Source organism: Colobus angolensis, unplaced genomic scaffold (assembly GCF_000951035.1).
Source record: "Colobus angolensis palliatus isolate OR3802 unplaced genomic scaffold, Cang.pa_1.0 Scaffold224, whole genome shotgun sequence".
NCBI classification, from domain to species: Eukaryota; Metazoa; Chordata; class Mammalia; order Primates; family Cercopithecidae; genus Colobus; species Colobus angolensis.
The window spans coordinates 1,890,521-1,909,591 of record NW_012115422.1 but is presented as its reverse complement, the minus strand read 5'-3'; the positions used below and the strand labels follow the sequence as shown (position 1 = coordinate 1,909,591).

The 19,071-nt window shown below is 34.6% G+C and overlaps 1 protein-coding gene across 3 annotated transcripts in view; it reads left to right on the top strand.

Annotated features, from left to right (window-relative positions):
* ATF2 (activating transcription factor 2) overlaps positions 1-19,071 on the top strand; it is a 92,165-nt gene that overhangs the window by 29,338 nt on the left and 43,756 nt on the right. For 2 of the 3 annotated variants that reach the window (XM_011944000.1, XM_011944001.1), the window contains exons 3-4: positions 1,392-1,466; positions 8,177-8,246. In XM_011944000.1, coding sequence (XP_011799390.1) covers positions 8,222-8,246 — 25 coding nt within the window. In that variant the 5' untranslated portion in view covers positions 1,392-1,466; positions 8,177-8,221. Of the gene's footprint in view, positions 1-1,391; positions 1,467-8,176; positions 8,247-17,203; positions 17,301-19,071 lie in introns of all 3 variants that reach the window. The other variant, XM_011943999.1, reaches the window with a different exon arrangement.

The following is a 19,071-nucleotide window of genomic DNA, read 5'->3' as shown; positions in this document are numbered from 1 at the left end:
TGTTAATATTTATAGCTCTCTTAGCTAGGTATTAGAAAATGGTAATAAGGGAATGGAGTTTTTATTTGTTGGCTAAGAAATAGGCTGCTGTGTAGGTAAGAAACTTGTTTTGTAGAGGAGGGGAATAGTATAGTGGAGAGTAGAAAAGATTAAGGAGAAGGGTACCAAGGGCTAACTCCCTCTGAAAGTTTTTCTATAGCTATCAGATTGATCCTTCCACTTCCTCTCTACTGTCATAGTATTTTTAACTCTTCTTCCTACCAAATTAATTGGCATTGTACTTCCATATTCCTTTTTCTTCTAGACTAAAAGTTTATCAAATGCAAGGAGAATTTTCTTCATCTTTGTGTCTGTGTATAGTTGATGTTTAAATATTCCTTATACTAAACTGAGCTAGGCACTGTTGTAGGTGTTAACCCAAAGATAAGTTCCTTGCCCTCATGAAGCTCATATTCTACTTGTAATGACAGAAGCATGGCTACTATAGATTTCCTTGGATTTTTCTAGTGTTCTTTTTCCTCTCCTCGCAGACAGCGTGGTAAAGTTGAATGTGAATGAAGAAATGGAACCCTCTCAGATAAAATTTTTGCATAGGACAAGGGAAGAAACTTTCTCTCTTCTTCTTCTTTTCTATACCAGATCGACCTTTACTCCAGGACACTGAACTTTGGCTAGTTACACATTTCCCCACAAGAATTACCAAATTTTTCTGAGCATGACATTTTTGAAACTTCATTTATGAACAGAATTATGAAAAATGCAAATTTCCTCTATGCACCATTAGCTTATTTGAATAACCACATAGTTACTCTTATTTACCACTGGATGAGGTTTCAGTGACTATAAGGTGAAGCCATTGGTGGAATTTTAAAAATGGGTCATTAACCTGAGTAGTTTCAGTATACTGTACTTGTCCTTAAGCTGATACAAATGGGAGCTGTTTATATAGATCAACTACATTGTGGGACAGATACATTTTGATGAATTAGGCTGAGAAGCTGAATACCAGTAAGTACATTTTTAAAAATTAAAAGCTTTCTGAAGAGAAATATGGAATTACTAGGTTGCATCATTCTCATCAGTGTTCAAAGTAAGGATTTTTTTACTCTTTTAATGGCTGCCCTTCAACCACAGCCCAAAGGACTGAATTAAATGTTTCTTCCTCTTTTACTCCCTTTGGTGGAGTTGGATATATTAATACCTATGTTTAGGATATTTGTGTAGGTGTGTTGATATTTCAAGAGCAGTACTCTATTATAAAAATTCTTAATAGTGACTAGTTTTGGGGTGACAGTAGTGTTACAGAGAGTAATTTGAGCACTTTATTTTCTACTGTTTCAAGAAGTGTTTCAGAACTATTTTTAACAGTGTGAAACCACTTTGTTTTTCAGTATTCTTGCCATGAGAAAAAGAATGTGATAAGTTATTCAACTTATGAAATTCAAGTTACATGTGAATTCTGCCAGGTATGTGTGCAATATTTGGTATTTTTAGCCATTTTTTACATTTTGGGTTATAAAAATCTTTATAGGTTGTTTCTGTTAGATAAGTATTTGTGGTGGTTTTTTTTTCCATAGAAAACAAGTCACTTATTTAGTATGTAGTTTAGCTGATACTTCTATTGTGTTTTTAAATAATCAGATTAAAAGCATCTAAATACACTTAGCTGTGACAGACATAAACATATTTTAAGGTTTTGATTTCCTCTAAAATGAGTTCTATCAGTCCCATGGGATGTTCTGTGAAAAAGTGTTCAAATAGCAAATAGCTATGGCAAAAATGCCATACTCTGGGTGCTCCCCTAGTCATTTTACATTAGCATATTAAAGACTGAAGAGTCCTCCAAAAAAAAAAAAGAAAGAAAGAAAAAGTATATTTCAGCATTTCCCAGATCTGTTTGGCCACACCTTTTTCTCTGTGGTGTTTATTGACGTTCCCATTGAAATGTTTTGGGGAGCACTGCTGTGAAGGGTTAACTATTATTTGAAAAAGCTACTATTTGAAAAAGAAACAGTGTTACAGAATTATTAGTTGAGTCAAATATGTTTGCTATATATAATTTCTAGAAAGAAAACAAGTTGATGGAAGGGATAATTAATTGAGAACTTTTAAATTGAAATTTAAAAGTAGGAAAGTAATCCTGACTCAGAGATGTCTTTTTGCAGTTGTTTTGTTCAAATCAGGATCCTTAATTTGGTTGTATGTTTATTAAATGTCTTCTAATGGAAAACAGTAACCCACTTCCTTTGCTCTTCTTTTTATCTCCATGACATTTACTTGTTGAAGAGAGCAGGTCATTTGTTCTAACTTACAGTGATTCATCTTAGGGTTTTTTGACTTTACAAAGGTAGGAAAGTAATACAGTCACTATACTGCTCAATTTGTGATGGGGTTATGTCCCAATAAACCCATCGTAAATTGAAAATATCTGTATTGGATTTGGATGATTACCTCCCGGTGGTGGTGTTTAACTTCTTTTCCTGTCTCCTGAATTTCCTTGTAATTGGAGCTAGGGAGGCTTGATTAGATTCACTTTTGACTTTTGACATTCCCTGCCCCTACCCTTAACAACTTTTGGTGTTAATTTAAGACTAATCTGAATTCAGATGCTGTCAGCCTGGTCCAACCATTGTGAAGTTCCTATCTCCTTTTCTCCTAATGGTTTTAAAAATCAGACATTGATGATAGTTGCTTGGGTCCATTATTTCATTAGGGATTAAAGTGGTGGTGTTCTTCCTCTTCTACTTACTTCTTCCTCCTCCTCCCCCTTCTCCCTCCCTTCTTCCTCCTTCCCTTCTTCTTTCCTCCCTCTTCTCCCTGCCTCCCTCCCTCCCTCTTCTTTCCTCCCTCTCTCCCACCTCCTTCCTTCCTCTCTTCTCTCTCCCTTCCTCCCTCTTTCTTCCTTCCCCCTCCCGCCTCCTAGCCTCCTCCTCTTCCTGTTGCTTCTCTTCCTCCTCTCTCTCCTTATTCATTCTTTCTTTCTTTTTTTTTTTTTTTTTTTTTTTTTTTTGGAGACAGTATCTCTCTCTTGCCACTGATTCACTGATTACTGCAGTCTTGACCTCTTGGGTTCAAGGGATCCTCCTTCCTCAGTAACTGGGACCACAGGCAGGTGCGACCATGCCCTGCTTTTTTTGTTGTTGTTGTTGTTGTTGAGAAGGGGGTCACAGGGATTTGGACTGAGATTTGATTATGAGAACTTGACAGCTCTGCCTTTGCGACCAAACGGGCAGTGCTTTTGTTTTCGTTTTGACTGGAGTGCAGTGACACACTCTCGGCTCACTGCAAGCTCCATCTTCCAGGTTCACGCCATTCTGCCTCAGCCTCCCTAGTAGCTGGGACTACAGGTGCCTGCCACCATGCCCGGCTAATTTTTTTGTATTTTTAGTAGAGATGGGGTTTTGAAAGTGTTAGCCAGGATGGTCTCTTTTAAAAAAAAAAAAAGAGACGGGGTCTTGTTCTGTCACCCAGGCTGGACTGCAGTGGCACAATCACAGGTTACTGCAGCCTGGACCTCCTGGGCTTAAGAGATCCTCCTGCCTCAGCCTCCAGAGTAGCTGGGACTACAGACATGCACCGCCATGATGCTACCATGAGTGACTGTTTTAAATTATTTGTAGAGATGGGGTCACGCCGTCTTTCCCAAGCTAGTCTTGAACTCCTGGGCTCAAGCCATCCTCCCACCTCAGCCTCCCAAAGTGCTGGGATTATAGTCATGAGCCACTGCACCCTGCTAAAGTGGCAATTTTCTAATTATTTTATTCTTCTGCACTTGCTGAAATTCTATAAAGGACTTTTCCTTCATCAACTCTTTGGTTATTGGAAATACATTTTATGCACAAAAGGCAGATTAAACACACTGATCTTTTTTTTTTTTTTTTTTTTTACCAGTTTTCAGATAAGGGCATTTTCTTAGTTGTTGAGTTGCGTGACTTGTCTGTCAAGTCCTTACTGGTTTGCTGTGTGCCAGACTTTCTTTCAATCTCTTACTCCACCACTACTTAGAGTCCTGTGACAATCATTTTTTTAGGTATACAGTTGTTCCTCAATATCTGTGGGTGATTGAATCCAGGACCTCCTGAAGATACCAAAATCTGAGGATGCTCCAGTTTCTTATATAAAATGGTGTAGTATTTGCGTATCACCTATGTACCTCCTCCCGTATACTTTAAATCATCTCTAGCTTACTTTATACCTAATACAATGCATATGCTATGTGAATAGTTGTTATACTATATTGTTTAGGTAATAACGACAAGAAAAAAAGTCTGTACGTGTTTAGTACAGATGCAGTTTTTTCCCACATATTTTTGGTCCAAGATTGATTGAATCCATGGATGCAAAACTCATGGATACAGAGGGATGACTGTACATATTCTTTTATTTTTAATTGTTTTTTATAGTATGTGTCCTTCTCAAAGTTTCTGCAAGGTTTCCTGGAACACACTGTATCTGAATGTAGTTACCTGTATAATTTTTGTCTTTTTCCTAGTATTAGGTTAGATACACTATTTGCTTCTTTTTTGCCATTTATTGACGTATAATTTATGTAGAATGAAATGCACTATGTACAGTAACATCTGTTTGATCAGTCTTTTCTTTTGTGAACCTTTTGTATCCTGTTTAACCTTTGCCTACTCCAAAGATTCTTTCCTATTTTTCTTCTAGAAACTTATGCTTTGCCTTTCACTTTTAGGCCTATGATCTGCTGTGACTTAATTTTTGGTATAAAGTGAGATAGAATTCATGGGGCATTTTTTAAAGTTTTGAATCCTTAATTGACATAACATTAAGGCTCTGAAAAGTCCTGTAAAATGAAGCCTACACATTCAACATTTCCCAAATTTATTTGGCTAAATATCTTTTTTCTGTAATAGCTACCACGCTTTGGGAAACATTGATCTAAAGCACTGATAAACTGCTGTTGTCAGGGGAATATTACATAATTATTATTGGTTGAGTCAAGTACTCTTGCTATATAAAATTTCTAGAACCAGTTATTGAAAAGACTATCCTTTTCCCACTTAACTGCAGTTAAGCATTTGTACAAATCAGGTAACCTTATGTGTGGTTCTATTTCTGTACTCCTTTCTTTTCTATTTCTTTATATGTTTATCATTGGACTGATACCACAGTGTCCTAATTATTGTAATTTTATAATGGGTCATGATGTCTGATAATAAAAGTCCTCTAGCTTAGTTACGATTCATGACTGCCTTGTTTATTCATTGTCTTTTGCATTTTGTTAAATTTTTCAGTTTCCACACATACACAAAAGCTACCGGGAATTTTTGTTTGTTTGTTTGTTTTTGTTTAAGACAGAGAGTCTCACTCTGTTGCCCAAGCTGGAGTGCAGTGGTGCAGTCTCAGCTCACTGCAACGTCCACCTCCCCAGGTTCAAGTGATTCTCATGCCTTAACCTCTCCTAAGTAGCTGGGACTACAGGTGTGTGCCACCACACCCAGCTACTTTTTGAATTTTTGGTAGAGACAGGGTTTTGCCATGTTGGCTAGGCTTATCTCAAACTTCTGACCTTAAGTGATTCACCTGCCTCAGCCTGTCGGAGTGCTGGGATTACAGGCATGAGCCACTGCACCTGGCTGACGAACAAAACTGATAAAATAATTTTGGTTTATATCTATTTAAAGATACTGAATTCATTATTTAAAACCACCCAGAAGAGAAAGCTCCAGGCTCAGATAGCTTCACTGGTGAATTATTCCAACATTTAAGGAAGAATTAGTACCTATCTTACGCAGATTTTTCTAGAGAGTAGAAAAGAATTAACATGACCCAACTCTTCTTATAAAGCCACTGCAACCTAGGTACCTGGCAAAGTTATTTTTCATGACATAGATGTAAACATCTTAAAATACTAGCAAAAGGGAGGATTTATTTAAGAAATTCTGGTTGGTTTGTCAATTAAACATTCAGTGTGATATACCACATTAAAACAATAAGAGAAAAAAATAGTATCTGAATAGATGCAGAAAAAGCATTTGATAAAACTCAATGTCTACTCATCATTAAAACTCTCAGGAAACTAGAAATTGGAGGAAGCTTTCTTAATCTGATAAGGAATATCTGAAAAAGTCTGCAGCATCTGCTTTCTCCCTGAGATTTAAGTGTATTTTTAAGACTAGCATCTGCACAGTGCAGTAAAGCTAAGCACAATAAAATGAGGTATGCTTGTACCAGGAATTCTCATAATGTGAGAGGGGTCTGTGAAGTTAAAAACATTTTTATAATAATACTAAAATATTTACCTTTTTAAAATTCTCATCTCACAAGGATTTGATGCCATTTTGTAGAGGATACATGATGATATCACAACAGGTTGAATACCAGAAGCACATAAGAGAATTCAGCTGTATTACTGTGTTGAACCAGATGTTAAAGATTTGCAAAAAATGGGAAAGAATGCCTTTCTCACTGAATTTTTTGTTTTGAAAATATATGGTTTTTAAAAATATGTTAACATACAATGAGTTCATTGTTATTTTTAAATAGATTCATAAATTAATATTTTTAGAATTTCTCAGTTTTAATTTCTGATGTGGTCAGTATTGATAGTATATAAACAAAAATGTTCTTTGGGAACCTAAATTTTTAAGAGTGTAGAGTATCCTGTTTGAGAACTTCAGGGCCATACTGTGCTCACTTATTATTTAGTAAGTTTTACTAGTGGTCAGTTACAACCAATCTTGTTAGAATACTTTGCTCTTACTTAAAAATTTATATACCAGTACTCCCTAGTTTGTGAACATTTAAGAAGCATTAGAAGGATAATATGTAATTTAGATATATCACAGATATGAGGAGATGTTCCAAATTTAGTTGTAAAATAGCTTATAATGCTCACAGATTGTGTCGGTCAAAAATTTTACAGGGTACAACAAAATGGCTTGTCTCTGCTTTTTGTCTCTGCCTGGTACTGGCATCAGCAGCAGGCATTTGCTACTAGTAAACTGTGATTCTCAGTAGCTGCCTCAGTCTCAACTTTTCAGGGCAGCAGTTTGCCCTTTGACCTCATTTCTCTAATGGATGTAAGAAGAGTTGATGATTTTCTGTTGATTTAGCTTATTTCTCGTTATGAGGATAGGAATGATGACTTTCAAGTTCTTTTTGTGTTAGACTAGAAGCCAGAAGTCTAGACAGTGTTTCCCCAAGTGTCATCGTTGCACCCACCAGTGTGATATCAAGTTGTCCGTAGGCTATTTGACAATTATAGCAGTAAACATTTTGGATAAAGCAATAAAAATTTTGTTCGCACATTTCACAAATTTTGTGTATGAGATTAATAATGGTGACTTCCTGGAAACCATTTCTATTCTCAGTGATCATTGCATACATGCTTTAAACATGAAGCAGCGACTACTGTGAACCAGCATGGGTTTCCTAAAAATGAGGTATATCAAATCTTTGACAAAATTTTTGATATATTACAAGGAAACAGCATAAAATATTGACAAGACTTTTGAACTTGGACTCAGTATACCACTAACAAAAGGTTGGAAATCTAGGATTTAGAAAGAGATCAGAGTTAGAGATACAGATTTTGTTATATTAATTACTACCTTATCTCCTTTACTGGAAGGAGAGATTCCCTGAGGCTGGAATCCATTTCTCTTTTATTTTTGAATTTCTGTGAGTCTTCTATAGTGCTTCCAATATAGGAAAAGGTGTAAATTTAAGAAGGGATTTAAGAGTTTGGTTTTAGACATATTGATGTTTTGGTGGCATATTTAGGTAGAAATGTTTAGCTAATAGATAAAAATATCCACTAGAATTTAGGACTGGATATAGAAATTTTGCCACATTATTTTCATAACAGTACAGTATGATCCTTGGAAGAATGCATAGTATTTGCTCATTTAATTTTGTTGAATAAATGAAATTTGTTCATTTCACCGTAAGTACTTTTACATTGCTGAGCAGAAGAGTTAGCCTGGCAGAGCAGTGTTCCTACCCTTTTTCCTATAGTGCAAAATCTACATGTTACATGTATTTTATCTACTCTCATAATAAGAAAGTGAAATAGAATTAAAATGTCAGAAAAGTGTTTTATTTTGCATTAAAATAGAAAATACGCTTAATGAAAAATCTTGAGATTTGTATTTTAAATTATTTTTTATTTTAAAATAAGTACTCTAAAGTGTTTTCTGATTGATTATAGGCAATACAAGGACCTGTGGAATATGAGTGATGACAAACCCTTTCTATGCACTGCGCCTGGATGTGGCCAGGTAATATATAAATTACTTTAAATTATTTTGTATATTTCCACTTACTAAAACATGGATGATATGTTATCACTAAAAGCATTTTCTTACAGTATTCTGTAAAATTTTGGAGTTAGGATGAAAAAAACCCAGAAAACTTTTGGGAAGAAATTCTTCTTTTTCTTCAATAGTGCAACTGAGTTTTAGAAAGTATAATCTAATATGGAGTGGGGGTGGGGGGGGAACATTATATCTTGTAATGGAAAGGTGGAAACCCTACCCAAAAGTCCAAGATATGAAAGTATAATTTGACTGTTATTGGTTGAAAATTATTGATAAACTGCCTAATTAGAAATCAGATCTATATTATATGAGAATTATTTTACTTACTAAACTTTTATGAAATTAACTGGTATTTACTTCTTAGAGTATCACTAATGTATTAATGTTGTTAAGCCTACCATCTTTAATATTGGGCATATGGCAGCAGTTCCAGAAAGTAATATTTTTTTAACAAGCCACTAAATTATTAATCTATTCCTATTATACTTACCTTAAAATAACTATAGACACTAAGGAAGAATTAAAGAATAAATGTAATGTGTAGCGAAGTTACAAAGTACTTAAGTATACAGACCATAAATTGTAAGTAAGCATTATTTCTTCTCATTTGTTTTCTCAGTTGATATTTTAAATTGAAATATAATGACCTACAATAAACTGTATATACTTAAAAATGTACCATTTGGTAAATTTTAACACATATATACTCATAAAACCATCAGCACAGTCAGGATAGTGAACATATACATCACCCCAAAAGTTTCCTCATGCCTATTTATAATTCCTCTTATCCCACCTACCTTTATCAATTACTGGTCTGCCTTCTGGTACTGTAGATTTGTTTGCATTTTCCAGAATTTTATATAAATGGAATCATACAGTACATTTTTTCACTCCACATAATTTAATATTTCTCCATGTTATGTTACCAGTAGTTAATTCCTTTTCATTGAGATATAATATTTCATTATCTCACAATTTATCTGTTCATCTACTGATAGATATTGGTTTTTTTAGTATTAATAAAGCTGATGTGAATACTTGTGTACAAGTCTTTTTATGGACACATGCTTTCATTTCTCTTGGAAGAATACATGGGAGTATAATGATGGGATTATCTGATAGATATATGTTTGACTTTTTAGGAAATTGCCAGGCTGCTTTTTTCATGTGTTTGTTGACCATTTGTATCCCTTACATTTTGTGAAGTATCTTTGTAAATCTTTTGCTCATTTTAAAAAATTGGGTTGTCTTTTTATTATTGAGTTGTGGGAGTTCTTTATATATCCTGGATACCAGTCCTGTGTCAGAGATTGCTTTTTCTGTGGTTTGCATCTTAATTTTCATAATAATATCTTTTGATGAACAGATGTTTCTAATTTTAATGAATCCTAATGTGTTAATATTTTTCCTCTTATGGTTGTTGCTTTCTGTGACTTGTCTGATAAATTTTTGCTTGCCTTTAGGTTATGAAAGTATTCTCCTTTGTTTTCCTCTAAAAGCTTTCTGTTTCATTTAGATTTCTCTTTAATCTTGAATTAATTTTTGTGTATGGTGTGAGATAGGGGTTGAAGCTAACTTTTTTTTTTTTTTTTGAGATGGAATTTCGCTCTTGTTACCCAGGCTAGAGTGCAGTGGCACAATCTCAGCTCACCACAACCTCCGCCTCCTGGGTTCAAGCGATTCTTCTGCCTCAGCCTCCCAAGTAGCTTGGTTTACAGGCATGTGCCACCACGCCTGGCTAATTTTGTATTTTTAGTAGAGATGGAGTGTCTTCATGTTGGTCAGGCTGGTCTCGAACTCCTGATCTCAGGTGATGCCCCTGCCTCGGCCTCCCAAAGTGCTAGGATTACAGGCGTGAGCCACCGTGCCCAGCCAGTTGAAGCTAACTTTTTAAAAATATGAGTTTAGATATCCCAGCATAATTTCCTGAAAAGATTTTTCTTTCCTCATTAAACTGCTTTGACTCCTTTAATGAAAATCAAATGATTGTGTAAGTATGGGTCTGTTTCTGGGATTTATATTCTGTTCCATTCATCATTCTGTCAGCTTTTATGCCAGTACCACACCATTTTGATTACTCTAGCTTTACAGTTAGTGTTCCAGTCAGTTAAGGTAAATTCTCTAATTTAGTCTTCGTTTTTCAAGATTGTTTTGGTTAGTCTCTTAAGTTTTAGTCATTCTGATGAGGGTGTTGTGGTATCTCATTGTAATTTTGATTTACATGATATTTAATGATGTATAGCGAGGTATACATAGGAGTTAATCAGGGTTAATGCTATTTTAGATTGGTTAACCAGGAAATGTGCCTCTGCTAAGGTGACATTTGAACAAAGACCCGAAGAAAATGCAGGAGCACACACTGTATGTTTCTAGACTAAAGGAGCAGCAAATGTAAAGGCCCTAGGGAGGGAATGTGTATGGTGTGTTTAAGAACAAAAACACAACTACTGTGGCTGGAGCATATAATGATCAACAGAGAGAAGGTTAAGAGATGAGGTCAGAGGAGATAGAAAAAAAGACATATCCTATGATAAGGTGTTTGGGTTTTATTCACTGAGCAGTGAAAAGCCACTGCTGAGTGGTCACAGGGAGACAAGAGGCTGACAGCAGTCCAGGTGAGAGATGATGGTGGTTTGGATTAGGTGGTAACAGTGGGACACAGAGAGAAATAGACTAATTTGACATTTATTTTGGAGATATATTTGATACATATTTTTTTCTGTAAAGTTAAGAGAGCTGAAAACTACAATTCTCTTTGCACCTAGAATTCTGCATATGATTTTAGGTTTCACCAACGAAATTTACTCTTTCTGGTAAATCAGATTTACTTTAATTATTTTTTTTTTCCCCTCGAGACAGGGTCTCACTCTGTTACCTGGGCTGGAGTGCAGTAGCATGATCATAACACACTGAAGCCTCAACCTCTCGGGTTCAGGTGATCCTCCCACCTCAGCCTCCAGAGTAGCCGGGACCACAGGTGCTCACAACCACACCTGACTAATTTTTTGCTTGTTTTTTTTTTTTTTTTTTTGATACAGGGTCTCCCAGTGTTGTCCAGGCTGTTCTCAAACTCCTGGGCTCAAGCCACCTGCCCACCTTGGCCTCCCAATATGCTGGGATTATAGGCGTGAGCCACTGCGCCTGACCCACTTTACTTTTTGGATTTGGTACCAAATTAAATGGAATGAGAGATGGTATTACTCAAATCATCCGTTTTGCTGGCTTGGAGTGAACAGACAGCTTGATTCTGTAATCCCTGAATTACAGCTAATGCAGTGTGTTTCTAGGGCCAGCCTTGTTCACAAAGACTAGTTTTGACATGTTCTAGGTATCATTCTTGGAGACCCAAAAAAGGCCTTTCCTGATTCTCTTCTGCTTAAAATAGTTAGAATGGTTTTTGTGATTGACTTCTTACTAATACATATGCCATTTTAAATAAAAGCATTACAGTTAACTTAAACAGAAGAAAAATTGATTGCTGAACATTAGAATTTGTGTGTGTATGTGTATCATAAGAAATTGTTGTTGAAAGACCTCTCTAACATTAACTATGTATGTGAAAAACAGTAAGAAGAAGGTAATTATTTTTTTAGGTTTCCTACTATTAAAGGAGTTAACATTTCATACCTTCTACCTCCACTTTCCCATCTCCTAATGTCTGATAATTACTATTTTTTCCATTGTCGAGGTTTGTAATTCATTTTGTCTTATCCATAATTCCCATATTTGCTTAGTTTTACTTCTATATCAAAATAGTTTAGATAGAAGGGTGAGAGCTAAGCTTTAGGGCACCTCCAGTGTTTAATCAGGAAAAGGAGGAAAATGTAGCACAGAAGATTAAGAAGCAGCAACCAGTGAGGAAAATTGAATCCTGAAAGTTAGAAAAAATATTTCAAAGTAAGAGAAACAATGTAGTCATATCTTAAGTAGGATAAGATGAGAATTCAGTATTTACTATTGAATTTAGAGACTATGATAAGAGTAGGTTTCAATGAAGGGGCAGTAACAACAGTGTAATTGGAGTAGGTTGAAGAGAATAGGAAGAACCAGAAATGTAGACATTATAGGACAGCTCTTTCCTGGAGGTGTAGCTAAAGGGAAAGTGAGATATATAGCTTCAATGTAGGATTGAAGATGGTGGATCTTCTTTGTTTTGCATTTTAGGGTGGGAATATCACAGCATATTTGGCAATGCAGAAAATGGGACCATTGCAGGAGTGGGGTCCTTAAGTAGCTAGGAGAGGATGGGATCTAGTTATATTTTTAAAACAAAATTGGGACCATACTGCACAGTTTTGTGTTCTGTTAGTATTTGGATGACATTACACATACCATGAGCATTTTGTCTGTTAATTGAAAGCATGGCTTTAAGTCACTGTTGCTAGAGCAGGTCCCATGATTTACTGATTCCACTATTATGAACTTTTAATTTTGGTATTACAAGCAACAGCAACATTGTGATGAATATCCTTCTACATAACCCTTTGTATATGTCTCCACTTAGTTTCTTTTTTTTTTTTTTTTTTTTTGAGACGGAGTCTGGCTCTGTCGCCCAGGGTGGAGTGCAGTGGCCGGATCTCAGCTCACTGCAAGCTCCGCCTCCCGGGTTCACGCCATTCTCCTGCCTCAGCCTCCCGAGTAGCTGGAACTACAGCCGCCCGCCACCTCGCCCGGCTAGTTTTTTGTTATTTTTTTTAGTAGAGACGGGGTTTCACCGTGTTCGCCAGGATGGTCTCGATCTCCTGACCTCGTGATCCGCCCGCCTCGGCCTCCCAAAGTGCTAGGATTACAGGTTTGAGCCACCGCGCCCAGCCTTAGTTTCTTAAAATACATTTTGGAACTAGTGTTACTGGATTTAAATGTATACACACATTTCTAAGTTTCTTCATATATTTTGCCAAATTGTTTTTTAAAAGCTAAATCAATTTTTTATTCTCACTAATAATTGAATTCTTGCTAATAGTGATTCTTTTAAACATTAGCCATTTGATCCTGAGTATTACTTTGGGGGGGGCTGTGTTTGTACCCTAAGATACTTAAAATAATTTCTTTGTAAGTATTACTGATCAAAATATAACCTGCCTACTCATCCATTCATTAAATCTTGCTGAGAACAGAAATGGTGTGGTCTCTCTTTAGATTGAAATAGTATTTCCTAGAAACTACTTAATAAGAATTGGTTTTAGAAGCATCATTTTGATAGTGACTGCCTTTTCACAAGATTGCCTTTTCACACTGTCTTTTTAAGTTTCTTGTTATTTTTTGTCACCAGTAAGCAGTGACATTATTCTGAATTTGAGTTTCAGCTTTAACACAATGGTCCTAGTTAAATTTAAGGTTTCAAATAGATTTTTACACATTAAAATCTATTTTGGTGATAATACAACATCAGAGAGAGACCTCTAGAAATGATTACAAAGAGTTTTTAACTGTAGACTCTTGCTATTAAATCTTCTTGTATGCCTAAGTTACTCTTAGGTATTCCACATGCCTGTTAATTTCACTTATTTTAAAGTGATGCTCCATGGAATTTAGTAAAAGAGACAGTGAGATAATTTAGTGAAAGATTCATTTGTCTTTGTTAGTCTTCCATATAATTGGTAGTATCTTTGCTTTTGGTGTCCCTGTCATTGAAAAGTGTTTCTTTGGTAGAATGTTTACACATTATAAGCTGTTTTATAAAGGAGATAAAGATTCATTTTATATTTAGTCTAAAGCGTCAATGGAGATGTATGCGTGAGAGTGTGTGTGTGTGTGTGTGTGTGCATGAGAGACACAGTGAATATATCAGTGTGACTTCCTGCTGTTGTTGAATAGTCCTTAAACTAGTGAAAAAAGTAGTGAAACGAGCTATTGGCCCAATGGCTTGAAAACTTATTTGTGTCTATCTAATATGTTTAAAAGGAATAATAATATATCATGGATATGAGTGTATGTATTAACTATAGAATGACTGATTTTTTAGGAAGTTAATTCTGGTGAGAGTGGTCAAGCCTTAGTAACAGAGATTTCCCAGATATCAAAACTTAAATTATTGTAGAAGCAACTGATTTACCTTCTTCCCATCTGACAGGTTACCCTTTCTTTTTAACCTTTTAAGAGAGATTGCTATCTTCTAGGGACCTATCAAAGAAATAAAAATTTTTTTTCACTTTTTACATTGTTTATTGAGCTATATACTCAAGGTCTTAGTCTTGTTTAACAGAATACTTGTGTTTTTGTGTATATCTACAGCGTTTTGCATGGGGGTTGTGCTTTGAAATGCCTGGGGGAATACAATTTATGAATTCAGTATGTTGGTGTTGTTAGTAATATATATATTTTTACAAAGCTTATTTTTAGAATAAACTTTAATTTGACTGGGAAGGCAATTCATATAGATTCTGTAAAAAAAATTTTTTATCTTAGCTTGTAGCTACTTTATAAATAAAGAATGCATTTCTTTCATATTAAACTTCTGGTGAGTGCCTTTTCACAAGATTGCTTTTTCACACTGTCTTTTTAAGTTTCTTGTTAAAAATAATAAATTTTCTCAGATAACCAAGGTCAAATTCATCTGTATCAAGTGCCAGTGTATTTTGTCCTTTGCAGTGTTTTTGTATTTTGACAGATACCTTTGCGGTGTTGCTGTCACTGTATATAATTATTACTGTTATAGGATCAGTAATCCCTTTGTAAATTGCATTTAGACAAATTTGATCTGTGGATCTTATAAGAGAGTTTATAAATACATATTGGTTGCATTCTCCCTTTTAATATTCATATGATCCTAAATATTTGTTAGGTTCCTTCTGGCCACTTCCTTTCACTTAGGATTGAACTTGGTGCCATTTCATATGTTTTGTACGAACACAATGTTATTTATTCTACATGTAGTTATTTGATTTGAATATTTGTGGTCAAACTAATCCAAGCAAAGAAAACTGGTAGAATAAAATTCCTTGGCAACAACATTCCAACTTCTTATCTATTAATTTGTTGACTTTGCAGTTTTAAAATCTGGGACCTGCACCAAAATGCATTCATTCACAAATGTTTAATGATTGCCTTTAGTGGAAAAGCCACATTATGAGGTTCTTTGGAATATAAAGTAAATCTTACTTTCAGATGCTTTTAATGTAGGATGTAAGACACATACATATAAAACAGCAATACAAAGAAAAAGTGTAAAATATTAATGTCAATACGCTCTGGAGATACGTTCATTCTCTGAGAACTGTGTTATTCAGCAGTCTGTCAAAAGTACCACTGTTTCTTACTTCCCCAAAATTGGGAGAGATTCTTATAATGATAAAGTAATACGAAGATAGTACCTGGGTGGGGAAAAGTTCGATTGTGGTCCTAGTGCCTATAGTTGGTGCCCAGTAAATGTCTGAAGAGTGAATGAGTAAGTCAAGTAATGGAAGTGTTGCATCTGAACACTCTCCTTCAGTGGTAATACAAGCAGGTTCTGAAGAGAGGTTATAAAATAATAGTTTTCTGTTGGTGTGTGAAGTAATCCAAAGACTAAGCGATAAAATGTAGCCAGATTAAACTGAAGTTGAATTCACCTTAATGAACAGGGGTTTAGGGTCTTTTTTAACCCCCTCAGACTGATCTTTAAGATTCACCTGTTTTATTGTAATGAATTCATTCTTTCAGTTAGCATTTATTGAGTACTTACTGTATGTTAAGTTTGGGGGACCACAGTAGGAGCTCAGCCTACTTAAAAGGACAGACATAAGAAAATATGATAGGTGCTATAACCAAGGCATTGTGCAACACATAACTGGGGCACATATGAGATGGTTTTCACCTCTACAGGCAGAGGGATAGTGGGCTGGACCAAAGATGTTAAAATGTTAAAAATGTTTCATTCTTTTACATTGTGTTTAAGGTAACCCTAAAGCTACTATTATTAGTTGCATGAAAGGATGTAGTGAATTGGGTAGAGGAAGGAGACCACAAGAAATGGAATTCATTTTGATGGTTTGGGCAAACCAAGTTCAAGTAAATATATTTTAACATCCTCACTTGTAAGGTTATAAAGAATGAATTGAGATCTGTTAACTTAGCATTTTAAAATTACTGCTTTGAAATAACAAAAAGCTCCCTATTTTCAGTTATAAATGTTGCTTAATGAGCATCTTCAAAAAGGTTGATGTTCAGACATCAGAGATAAACAATGTATTTATTGTGTTGTAATCATAAATGTTACCTTTGGTATGCAAAACTTATCCAAGTTAGAGGTAGGAAAAAATACGATGGATAACTTTAAAAATAAAATGTTTTAAAAATAATTTTGCTCCATTTTTATGTAAGAACTCTCATGAAAAAATTATTTTGGCTACTTTAGAAATTCTTATTTTAAAATGAGCTGCTTTGTTATTGTACCGGTTGCTATTTCTTTGCTGGATTAAAACAAAGGCATTCTTTTTTATGTGGTAACATGAAAATCAGATTTATTTCTTAATTTTGTCCAGGTGTAATACTTTTATAAGAAAATTCTCTTTTAAAAAGTGGTAAGTAACCTTAAGTCTAGGTAAATATTAATACTACAGTACTTGCTTGAAAAGTCATTGTACCATGGAGTATAGTTTCTACTATGATAGGACAGATTAATGGTGGTCTATTTTTAGTATCCAAATGAAATTTATGTAAAGTTTCTTTGCCTCCGATTTTATTTTTAAATGCTCTCAAATGAGTTATGTGACCTAGCAGTGTGTCAGTATTGCTTATTCTTGTGTAATGGGTTTCTCTGTGATTGTTTGCAATCTAGTATGCTTATCTACTAACAACGGATTCTTTTATAGTTTAAAAACTGCTATTTCACTGTTAATGGTGGTTTTACATGTTGTGGAAATGAATTTCCTAATCATTTTACTTATTTGATCAAATTGAAAATCTTAACTATATTTTAAAACTTTTTGCCACAGCGTTTTACCAACGAGGATCATTTGGCTGTCCATAAACATAAACATGAGATGACACTGAAATTTGGTCCAGCACGTAATGACAGTGTCATTGTGGCTGGTTAGTATATGCTTTTATTAATAGCTTATATACATATTTCACCTGGAATGTGCACAATTTTTGTGTATTCTCTGTAAATAATATAGTCTGGTGATATTCCAATGACTTCATTATAGTAAATGTTGGCAACATGTATTTTACCCATTACATTTTCATGTTTCCTTCTGACCATTCATTTCACTTTTTCATGTGGTTTTCAAATTTCGATTCCAATGTCGATTTTGTGGAAGTTCATTAGAATTCTGGGAACATTTCATACCATCTACAAATTTTACATTTAACTAATAATTGAACTAACATGGTATTTAGTCAGCATTTCTTTTAGCTATCTTGTACAACTGACTTACAAGGCTGTGTGAAGATAGAAAATGACCAAGCTTCTCCTGTTGGAGAAAGAACAGTGAGCAGACTTGTTCATTAGAGTTGTTTATATTTCTTTTCAGACTAAACATTTGTATTAGTAAAATATTCTCAGTAAAGAGGCTGTAAATTCAGTCAATGCAGTTTTTGTGTGTTGATACTATGAAACGTACAGTATCACCTAAGCAGATGATTATTTTTCACTGTATGTGAAAAGAGAAACCCAGTTCATACATTGGTTGATTGTCATTCCATGCTGTATTAGCTGCTCTTTTTTGGTATTTAAATATATACACACACACATCTATGTATATATGCATACATGTCATGTATAATTTTGCTAATTTTTTGGTATATTTTATAAGTATTGTGATAATACTATATACATTTCAGATCTTTTATGTTATAATCACAGATTTACATATAAATATTCGAATTAACTCTAGATTTTTCTTTTCTCTTGTAAAGCTTGTTATATATCATGTAAGTCTGGAATTATACCCAAATACTATAATACTTTTAAATTATTAATCATTATAGAGCCCAAATTGTTCTATGCAATGTTTTGGATAGATAATAAAACAAATATTTGGTGGTTTTCCCTCTGCTTTCAGTATTGAAATTTTTGTAATGAAGAAATTAAAGGTAACAGAAAGTTAATTTATCAAAAACAATATATGTAGGAAAAATGTAGGGGAACTTCCAACATATCCTAAGTTCCATAAGTAAAAACCAGAGGAGAGTGAGATATGCTCTTTTTTTTTTTTGGGGGGGGGGGAGTATTTTACATTAAATACTAAGATCTAGAACCAAACGAACCAAACAAGCAAAATAGTAACAAACCTGGAAAGTTCACTGTCCTAGGCATGAAGCTCTTTGTTTCTCTGAAACTTTCTGCCTTAGCACAATCTCTCTCTGTGTGTAACTTTTTAGCTCAAATATGTTTTGAAATTGGTTTCTAGAAATTACTTTCCTGTCTGATCACATTTAATAGAGTAGAAAAGTAGAGCACATTCAAACACAGTACTTGACCTTTTTTGTTTTCACTAACATGTGTTGAGATGAATAGGTTAACATTACCATGTAAATAAAATGCATGATATGTGTGGTATAGTTTTGGTGATCGGTAGCCATATGCAATGTGCATGTTCAATGATTGTGCCTATGTTGACTTTTCTCAAGTCTGATAGTTCCAGTGATCATTGATAAAAGTGACTTATGCTTATGTATTTTATTTTTTTAAGATTTTTTTCCCTCCCTTTAATGTAATTTCAGAGCCTTCTAATGAACTTAGATAGACAGACCCTTTGGGTATGAACAGGAGTCAAATTTAGATTTGACCTACTAATTTAGTCATGATGGACTTAAGCTAATACATGTACTTTACTTACTATAATGTGATTTTTGAGAT